Source organism: Camellia sinensis, chromosome 13 (genome assembly GCF_055761805.1).
Source record: "Camellia sinensis isolate YWXY chromosome 13, ASM5576180v1, whole genome shotgun sequence".
In the NCBI taxonomy this organism is placed as follows: Eukaryota; Viridiplantae; Streptophyta; class Magnoliopsida; order Ericales; family Theaceae; genus Camellia; species Camellia sinensis.
In genome coordinates this window covers 51,934,909-51,946,039 of record NC_138973.1, presented here as the reverse complement: position 1 = coordinate 51,946,039, position 11,131 = coordinate 51,934,909, and the positions used below count along the sequence as shown (strand labels likewise).

The window sequence follows — 11,131 nt, the reverse complement described above, 5'->3', positions numbered from 1 at the left end:
AACCGTAGTCCGGTTTCTATTATGGATTGAAGGGTAAAAGGGACGAAGCCTTCATTGTCCCAGGGAGTAGCATCTTTTTCGGCCAACGTCAGATGGACGTCGTCAGGAATTTGGTAATCTTCCCTAAATTCGGCCATGCCACCAGGGGTCTCGACTAGATATCTATACTTACCCATCTGGTGAATAAATTACGAATAAATTATTTCGGTACAAAAATTTGGCTCGGTAGCTCGGTTGAGCACACGCAGGAGTGCCTGGGCAACCTAAGTCTGCAAGGTAGAAAACAAAGGGGTTAAGCACAGATCGTTGGACCGCGCTACAAATTATAAGCAAGATATACAAATCCTACTTCGGCTTAGTGGGCTGGTTCTACCTCGGCCCATCAGAAGGTTTGTTAGCTCGGTTTTGAGCAGTTTAGACCGGTTTAACGTCTAGGGGCAGCTTTCTGAGTTCGGTCTAAAAAACTAAGAAAGCTGGTTTAGTCCCAAGGCTTAAATCGGTTGCATTATGAGGAAAGTTACTTCGGTTGAACCCCTAGGGGCGGTTTTCTGAGTTCGGTTTAAGAGCTAAGAAAGCCGGCTTGGCCCCGAAAGGCTTAGCTCGGTTATAGACCGAAGTACCTAGTTCGGTATGTGCACGTTTTTTCGGTGATCTTATCTTGGCTAGAGTGGTTCAGAAGAAACTACTGATATTCCTACAAGTTCTAGTTCGGTTGTTCTCTGAAATCTATCTACATACATAACACAAACAGTATCCTAGTTCGGTTGGGACGTGATTCTGGATCAAAATCGAGTTTTCTCTAGGGTATAGGACATATACTCATGGGTTCTACTGGTTTCTTCATAAAAGTACAAAAGCAAAGCAGACAAATGAAGAAAAATGTTTGCAAAAAGCATACAAAACAAAAACAGATGGAAAAACAAATAAAAAAAGCGAGAAGGGTAGGCTTGCTTACCAGATTGGAGAAGAAGAAGCTGAAGATGGAGCAGTAGCAGCAATGGAAGCACGAACACAGTAAGCTCAAAGCTCAAAAACTCAGGAAACAGAGGAGAAGAGAAAATGAAGAATGGAAGGTGAAGTAATTCGAGAAAGAGTAAAAAGGTTATTTTGTGAAAGAAGGGAGAGAAAAAGGCGGCAAAAAGAAGCGGGAACAGTACAAAAATTCTGAAGGGCGGCATGACAGTTGGCCACAACTTATCAGAGTTTGCCACGTGTCACTGGAATGGGAAGCGTTACAGTCGCTGTGATTGAAGAGACGTTTTGACCGGACATAGTGATACCCGAGGTAAACTTAGCTCGGCTGGAAAGGCTAAAAGGGTTTTTAGCTCGGCTGAAAAAGCGTAACAAACTCTAGCTCGGCCAGAAGGCTGGTAATCCCAATCATGTTGCACAGATGGAATTAAGGGGCAATTGAGAGGGTAATTTTTGGGAAAAATTGGGCCGAGCTTCGAGTTGGGTTTTGAGGCCCAAAACGCAGAGGACTAGGTAAAAAGGCCGTACTGAATACTCCGGCCTAGAAGGCAAGGTTACTCCGGCCTTGGGGAGACAAAGTTACTTCGGCCCAAGGAGGTGAGTTTATTCCGGCTCAAGAAGACATAGTTACTTCGGCCCAAGGAAGAGTAAGGCTACTCCGGTCCAGAGACAACTCGGAGTAGGGCCGGTCTTAGAGTTAGTCCGGTCGCAGTATGTTCTGGGAAGACCGGTTTCGGAATTAGTCCGGTCGTAACACACTCTGGTTAAGTCGGTCAGAACTTGTTACTTGGAAGTTTGGTCTAAGCACACCAAGGTTGAACCGGGGCAGCCGAAGTAATGAGTTAAAGGAGAAGACCGAGCTAAGGACAGTTCGGCCTTCTCTGTGGCTCAGCATAGCCAGTGTTATTTCGGTCGTGTGGTAGTTCGGCTATGGAGAAAACCATCCCACTTGGTTTAAGCAGTGGGGGAGGGTGTAAAAGGATAAGCATTATCCTTTGGAGTATGAATCCTAGGAGGACTCTGCATGGAGAAATACAAGTCCTACCAGGATTGTGCCACGGGAAACTTATAAAAGCCTACAAGCATCACCTTGGAGGAGGTAATTGAACACAATACTTTTTGAGAACATAAATCTTTGTCTATTTGTCAAGCTTTCTGACTTAGGCATCGGAGAGGTTTCCGGCACACACCCGCCGGCTAGATCACGTTTGTGTTTTCAGGTGACAAAGCGACGTCGTACGGAGGAGCGTGGACTTGGTCAACAGGATTATACGAGGAGAATTATTTCCTCCCCGTACACACACAATTAACACTTAATTTCATCTTAAACACTTAATTAGCATTTTTAATTATTGATTAATAGAAAATGACGAAATGTGGTTATTACACCTTTAGTTGTAATTTAATTTTACCAAAAAAACTAATATCCTATAATCTTGAAAAACAGAAGATTTGGTTATGATAATTTAACCCAAAATTGGGTATTCCAATGTTCAAATCAATCCTGTTAGAGAGGAGAAATTACTAATCAATGGGAGGTGGGGGAAAAAATAACACAAAGTGAGAATCTTTTGGTGGTGTAACTTGCTGTGTTTTCTTTACCCACAAAAAAGTTGCACTTCCATTATTTTGTAAATATTTTAAGTTAAATAGTGATGAAATTTTGATCATAATTCTCATTAAAGAAAATATCTGAATTACAGAGTATATTTATACAAGAGCTATGTAACTCAAAGATATGTAACTGAAAGTCTAACTACTCCTAATGACTTCTAACTACTTTCCAGTGGTTACGGAAACAGTTGAGCATCCATTGAGAGCTGTGATTGCATCTAATGCTGATGCATGAGAAGATGCTGCTGATGCACTTGCACTAGTGGGTTCCTCATCCTTAACAGCCCCCGTCAAGCTGATGGGAGCAGGGCAGACCAGAAGCTTGGACTGAAGCAACTGAAACCGAGAGGCAGACAGAGGCTTAGTGAAGATATCAGCAATCTGCTCGGCAGAGGGAATGTACTTGAGAACAAGAAGCTTGCCAGCAACCTTTTCACGGATAAAATGACAGTCCACCTCAATATGTTTTGAGCGTGTATGAAATACGGGATTAGAAGCAAGTGCAATGGCGGATAAGTTGTCACACCAAAGAATAGGAGGACAGGGATGAGGAATGGAAAGATCATGGAGAAGCATTTGTAACCAGCTCAATTCGGCAGTAGCCTGAGCAAGGGATCGATATTCAGCCTCCGTACTGGAGCGAGAGACAGTTGGTTGTAAATGGGTGTTCCGTATTAAGCGCAACAGTGATGGTTCCATTGCTCGATACAAGGCACGTTTGGTGGCTAAAGGTTTCTTGCAACAAGAAGGTCTCGATTATAATGAAACCTTTAGTCCTGTTGCAAAACATCCCACAATTCGCATTTTGCTCTGCCTTGCTTTGCATCATCACTGGCCCTTAAAGCAGCTAGACATTAGCAATGCCTTCTTACATGGTCACTTGGAGGAAGAGGTTTATATGACACAACCCCCAGGCTTTGTTAGTCCTTCTTCTCCTCACCTTGTATGCAAATTACACAAGGCTATCTATGGATTGAAGCAAGCTCCCCGTGCTTGGTATTCTACTTTTTCCAAGTTTCTTCTTTCTCAGGGATTTCTTAATAGCCACTGTGATAATTCCTTTTGATCACAATTCTCATTAAAGAAAATATCTGAATTACAGAGTATATTTATACAAGAGCTATGTAACTGAAAGATATGTAACTGAAAGTCTAACTACTCCTAATGACTTCTAACTACTTTTCAGTGGTTACGGAAACAGTTGAGCATCCATTGAGAGCTGTGATTGCATCTAATGCTGATGCATGAGAAGATGGTGCTGATGCACTTGCACTAGTGGGTTCCTCATCTTTAACAAATAGGTTGAGTTTAATTTCCTTAAATCAAAGCATGTTTTAATCTATGAAGGTATAGGTGTGTTTAGGGTTTGTTTGGCATTGACATTTTTAGCCAACTTTTTTGTGTTGGGACTTTTTTAGTCTGATTTTTTTAATTTCGTTTGGTTTTTATTTTCGGGCTTTTTTGATTTTTATAAGAGAAAAAATATAATAATTATGGATAAAAAGTAGTATTTTGTCTTATTGATTTTCATAGTCAAATTTGTCATTTTGTGCTTATCTATACTATATATTAAGCAAAAAGATGTTTTTAGCCCTAAGCTTTGTGGGAGCTCCAATCTCCCAATCTAAATTTTTTGATTTTTTAATTTAAAAAATAAAATAAAATCTTAGCATTTATTAACTTCTCCCAACTCCCAAGCCTTACCCTCATAATAACACTTTAATGCATTAAGAATAAGTATAAAAAAAATTCTTTGAAAACCAACACATATGATTATTATCCCTCATAATAACACTTTAATGCATTAAGAACAAGTATAAAAAAAATTCTTTGAAATCCAACACATATGATTATTATCCCTCATAATAACACTTTAATGCATTAAAAACAAGCATAAAAAAAATTTCTTGAAAAGTCCAACACATATGATTATTATCAAAATATTAAAAAGGAAAAAAACATTTAAAAAAGGAAAAAAAAAAAGACATTTAAAAAATATATATATATATATATTTAAAAATCACAATTCACATATATAGATAATTATAAATACAATGCGTGCACAGCACGAGTGATATGCTAGTATGATTATTATCAAAATATTAAACTTTAATATAATATAATAAAAAAAAGAAGACATTTAATTCCTTGAAAAGTTCAACACATATGATTATTATCAAAATATTAAACTTTAATATAATATAAAAAAGGAAAAAAAGAAGACATTTAAAAAAAAAGAAATTTAAAAATCACAATTCATATATATAGATAATTGTAAATATATTAAGAAAAAAGGGATTTCTAAACCCCAAGCCTTGTGAGAACTCCAATCTCTCAATCTTAATTTTCTAAATTTTTGATTTAAAAAAAAAAAAAACTCAGCATTTATTAATTTGGTCAAAATCTCCTGATCAGCATTTATTAACTTTTTTCAATCCACATGCCTACATTTATTGATTTGGTCAAAATCCCTTATTAACATTTAAAATCCCCTCATACAAATAATTATAGATACAGCCCGTGCATAGTTACTGCAGTAGCCTTTTTAATTTCTCCTGTACACTATGGTTATTGATAAGATTGTTAAATTATTTTTATAAAAAATCTTAAAAAACATAATTTACATATTAAAAAAAATTAAAACAAATATAAATATCTATAATTATCTCGTGCATAGCACAGGTGATAGGCTAGTTTAGCTTTAATACAAATGCCAAACCTGGGTTTAATAAAGCTTTTCTTCTATCCAAGAATGAGTGTCTAGAAGCTTCCAAAGATATTTTTAAAAATATTTCTTTTCAATGTAAATAAGTTATTATTTTTATTATATTCATCATTTTTTTTAATGTTATGTGACACATGTTGGATTAATTAGTGTATCTACAAGCTTCCATGGATATTTTTAAAAATATTTCTTTTCAATGTAAATAAGTTATTATTTTTATTATATTCATCATTTTTTTTAATGTTATGTGACACATGTTGGATTAATTAGTGTATCTACAAGCTTCCATGGATATTTTTAAAAATATTTCTTTTCAATGTAAATAAATTATTATTTTTATTATATTCATCATTTTTTTTTAATGTCACGTGGCACATGTTAAATTAACTAGAGTGTCTAGAAGCTTTCAAGGATATTTTTAAAAATATTTTTTTCCACGTAAAAAAATTATTATTTTTGTTACATTCATCATTTGTTTTTCCAGAACTGATTCAAATCTCTAAAATAAGAGTACTAAACCAACTCTAATGAGCTGGAAATGCAAAAAAAAAAAAAAGAAACAACCACCACATCATGGTTGGTGCCAGCTCATTAGAGTTCCCTCTAATGCTCCATTTTTAGTGCTCCTAAGCATTTTTACTTTTTTTTAATGTCATGTGATGTGGCACATTAGATTAACCAATGTGATTATATTATGTAAACCGAGGTGAGGTTTACGTCCAAATGAGATAAATTTTAGCTCTGTTTAGAAGGTTATTTAATTTTCATTTAAAAATGTTGCTAAATGTGATACATTCCTAAAATACTAAAATATCATAAAAAAAGAAAAGGAAAAAGAAAAAGAAAGAGAAGAGATGAATTTGTTAACAAACATTTTAAGGTGAGTAAAAAAAAGGATTAATTAGTAAAAAGTTCATTTTTATTGGGTCATATGTTATTTGATTTAAGATTTAATCTTTTTTTCCGTGGTAAAGATATGTATCGAAAATTTACTGAGGTCAAAAAAATCATTGAAAAATTGGCTAGAAAAGTTGTCTGAAATTCATCGATGGCTAATGGTGGTGGTGGTCGGCGACAGCTGGTGATAATGAGGTGGATAGATTGATGATATTAAACAAATATATAAATAGATAAGTGACACGTATATAGATAGTTGACATTTAAATAAATAATGGAATTAATATGTGATATATATACAAATATATAATATTTGAATAAATAAATAGATGGGTAGATTTTGAAAAGATAGACATCTCTTTTGGACAAATAATATATTTTTAATCAGAAATGTCTAAGATTAAGTCAATAGAAGTTCTAGCCGTGTGTCCTAAACAAATACAATTTATAATTAATTAAATTCTTACTTCAAACCAATCAGTCGCGTAACGTCTTGCTGCAACGTCGCAGCGGTTTTTCAGTTACACACACCTAACCACTTCAAGAACAATAACGTTTTCATTTCGTGCCACGTGGTCAAATGAAAATTAACTTCTTTCACTACCCATTTTCCATATAAAGCATAAACTTTTCCTTCACTCTCTCATGGACTTCTTTCCAGAAACGCTTATAAATTTTCCACCAAGAAACCATAAATTTTCGATCCCAACTCTCTGCACAAGTCCACCGACGAATCACCATTAAGTCCTTCGAAGAATCTCTTGGTCTTCTTCTCAAAATCAGGTTGATTTAAACCTCATTTTTTTTACACTTCTAACTGTGATTTGTTTTAATTTTAATCTTCGTTTGAATCACTTCACATTTCTCGTTTTCTTGCACGTTTCTACATAATTAGTTGATTTTTAGTGCTAATTTCAGCTTTTTCTTACTTTCTCATCCATGTTCTTTTTTCATTAGTATTTTCTTGCCTGCCAAACAGTTAATTTCTTGTGTTTATTGTTGATTGGAGGTCTATCTGATGGGGTTATGAGTCATTTTTAGTTAGGTTGGAACTGGATATTGTTCAATTTGAACTACTTTACATTTCTCGTTTTCTTTCGTGTTTCTACTTGGTTGACCTGATTTTTAGCGTTAGTTTAAGCTTTCTTTACTTTCTCAGCTTCCAAACAGTTAATTTCTCATGTTTATTGTTGATTGGTGGTCTATTTGATGGGTTATGAGTCATTTCAAGTAAGGTTTGAACTAGATATTGTTAAATTTGCGTCTTCGTTTACTTAGGATGCATCAATACTGGGCATGAATTGTCTCGGTTCTCTTTGCCATTGTTGTTTTCACATAAATCACTTGTTTCTCAGCACCATTTTCCTTCTTTTATTTTATTTTTTTTAAAAAATATAATTTTTATATATAAATTTCCTTTTTCATTTTAAAAAATAATAATTTATGCATGTTTTTTAGTCACCAAAACGTAGGCCATAATATGAATCAAGCTACTCTGAGCTCGACTCGTATTCGGTTTGGAATATCTGGAATATTTTAAAACTCATTAAGTTTTTAAGTCGAGCTTGAATTACTCATCAAGTGTTGTCACGGACACAAATCAATTTGTGTTGATTGGTGTCCTTTCTAATTAGATTGTGTTCTCTTGGCCAGAACTGCAACTTCTAACATATTAGGTGTTCTAAATTTATTGTTGGTTACATTTCAACTCTAATTTATTTAGTTTCACAGCTTCTCGTACCTTTAATGTATAGATATATCTCATGAATTTTGTCTATTTTCTCTTTCCCGTCTATATCTGTCCATATTCATTAGCTTGTCTGAACTGATTTCCATTTGTTGTATTTTTTTCCGTCACATATTCTTCTATTTGCTGCATTTTTTCTTAACGACAGCAAAGAGCCAGTTTACTTGCTAGTTATTGAAGAGATGGGTTCCTTATCAAATGGTGATCTATTTGATGAGAGTTCTAACAAGAGGTCACCATACAATGGTTATTGCACCTCTTTTGGTGTTTCGCTTAAGTACAAGAAGCGAAAGGTTTATGCTGTTCGCCATTTTCCACCTGGGTGTGGACATAATGCTTCATTTATCAATCTGATGCCCCAGGATACTGAGGTAGTAGCATCACTAGGTGATAAAGAGAATTTGGTGGCTGATGAAAAGATGGTGAAAGTTGCAGAGGGTGATTGTGTCAAAGCTTCTGAAATTGGGAATGAATCATCATCTCATCAATTGGTGGAAAGTTCGGTGAAGTTGGAATTGCCCGACATATTGAATGTAGTGGTTGCGGCTGGGAAGGTCAATGGGGCTGAATTGTCCCCTGTTGTTGTGCCTCTAGGAAGTGGCTTGCCAAAAGCTTTAGAAAATAATGCACTAGAATAAAATCACACCCATATAGCTGTATCTGATAGCAGGTCGGGATAGTTTGTCATGGAATAAAAACGTATGGATGAAAATTATCATACTCACAACTTGAATAAGATTAAAAAAAATTATGAAATGAGTAAAATTTTAAATTATGGAATCTTCATCTATCTCATTGATTATCTTCCAATCCAATTTTCGCTTTTCTCATTGTCCTGATATAATCGACATCAACCTACATTTCACTTGATAGTTACTTGCCAACCTCTAGGGACCCATGGCTTTTGGCCATCTTTTCCATTTTCATTCTTAGCTTTGACCAATGGTATCACTCTTGGCCATGTTTGTTTGTGTGGATTGGATTAGATTAGATTAGTATTACCATGACTAATAATTCTAAGACTATGAATTCTTTTGGATTGTGCATCGTATCATATATTTGGATTGAGTTAAGATTATAAGGAAAGACTAATAGTCCAGATTTTGGCTCAGTCCTCCAATTTATATCTTACCCCCTCTGTGGGATTGAATAATTCAGTATATGTGGGATACCATATTCGGATGAATTGTTAGTTCATACTTCAATTATTTAACCAAATATCGGATTAATAATTTTTTTAACTATTAATCAAATCTCAAACTCATGTTCATCCAAACAATAACCTTGGTGTACATGTCTCTCTTTTTCATTTTTTTTGTTGGATTGTTATTGCTATTTTTTTTTTTTTTTTTTTAATTTTTAGCGAGTGACACCACTAGCACCCACTATCATGTTGAAGAAACGCTCCAATCTCTTATTTATATGTCTCACAATCACATTTTCTTGTTGGAATAGTTTTGGAAATTAAGGTTACGTTCGTTTGGCAGATTAAGTTAAAAGAAATTTTTAATGAGATGATAGTTAGTGAAGAGATTGTTAATAAAGGGATTAAGTAAAAGTGTGTTTATTTTAATGATAGTATGAGAGATGGTTAATGATGAGATTATTAAATTATTTTTATATAAAATAAATAAATAAATAAATTATTTTTATATTAAAAAAAAGCTAAAACAAATATTAAAACAAACATGTGCACTTAGCAAAAAAATAAATTTTTTATATAAAATAGACTCAATCTTCTCGTTATTTTTCTAATTTCACTCAAAACTCAGCTAAGCTAATCTTCCTACTGAGGGAAATTACTAAGCCCCTTGGACTATCAATCTGCCCTTCCATTTCACTACCAAATAAGCTGTAAGTGAGACCCACAGTCATGATAATCTAATTTAGCCACTCAAGTTGCGAAACAAACATACCCTAACGGAATAGATAAAATGTGAAACCCATTTCATGAGATTGTATGTCATGGAACATTTGTTTTCGGGCATTGGATGGAAAAAGAAAGATAACCCGAAAATTGGTGTTGTTTGTCCAAGAGTGGCATTACTTGTCTCATTTTTGTCACAGTTGTAACTCCTTATTTAATACGAAATTACGAGAATTTGGTGGACAAAAAAAATAGTTGGTGCCTATGCCCTTATCACACCACCTAGGGATATAAAAAAATAAGGAAAAATTAAAAATACCATATGAAACTTGCTTAAAATATAAATTGTTTCTTGTAATTTGAAAAATTACAATTATTCCTTTGTCAAAATTTTGTATTTATCATAATTAATTAAAAAAATAAAATTTTTAACTGTTCTTTTATACAATAATAAAATTCTGACATCATTAAAAATTATTAATTGACTTGATAATTTATTAATAAAATGAGTCATTTGTTATGAAATTAGAAATTTTAAGGGGTATGATATAATTTCCAAAATTATATTTTAAATAAATCTAATGAGATGTATTTGTAATTTACTCAAAAAGGTTAATAATAATTGGACCGACTAAACTGACCTTTAAGGCCTTGTTTGGGAACAAACTTTTTTAGTAACTTTTTGATTTTTTGACTAAAATATGATGTAAAAAAAACTAGTATGTTTGGAATGACTTTTTGATTTTTTACGAAAGATGTGCAAAAAATAAAGATAAAAGGGAATCTTTAACTTTTTGGTATCGGTTGTTAGTTTTTTGATTTTTTTAGTGATTTTTTAACTTTTTTATTTTTTGACTAAATTCACCACTTGCCAAACAAGGTCTTATGACTTTAAGTTGCTTGAGCTATATTTTATAAGAAAAACTAATTTTGGTTTAGCTTCAATTTTTTTAAATTAAAACCTACCGAACCTAACTGTTTAGCTCATGTGGTGCAAAATTTTAATACAACTTCACCCGTAAGTAATAAAACCCCTTATAATCTATGGGAGGTGGGGAAAAAATAACACAAAACGTAAGAATCTTTTGGTGGTATAACCTGCTGTGCTTTCTTTGCACACAAAAAAGTTGCACTTCCATTATTTTGTAAATATTTTAAGTTCAATGGGCTGAATTTAAATTTTCTTAAATCAAGGCATGTTTTAATCTATGAAGGTATAGGTGTGTTTAATATAGCTTTTCTTCTATCTAAGAAATAGTGCCTTGAAGCTTCCAAGGATATTTTTAAAAATATTTCTTTTCAATGTAAA

General features: G+C 33.5%; 1 protein-coding gene across 1 annotated transcript; it reads left to right on the top strand.

Annotated features, from left to right (window-relative positions):
• The first annotated feature begins 6,853 nt into the window (after positions 1 to 6,853).
• On the top strand, positions 6,854 to 8,733 carry LOC114317069 (histone-lysine N-methyltransferase, H3 lysine-9 specific SUVH6-like). The gene is made up of 2 exons (XM_028263760.2): positions 6,854 to 6,991; positions 8,104 to 8,733. Exon 2 carries the CDS (start codon positions 8,138 to 8,140, stop codon positions 8,591 to 8,593), a length of 456 nt encoding a protein of 151 aa, XP_028119561.1. The 5' UTR covers positions 6,854 to 6,991; positions 8,104 to 8,137; the 3' UTR covers positions 8,594 to 8,733.
• Positions 8,734 to 11,131: the final 2,398 nt, after the last annotated feature.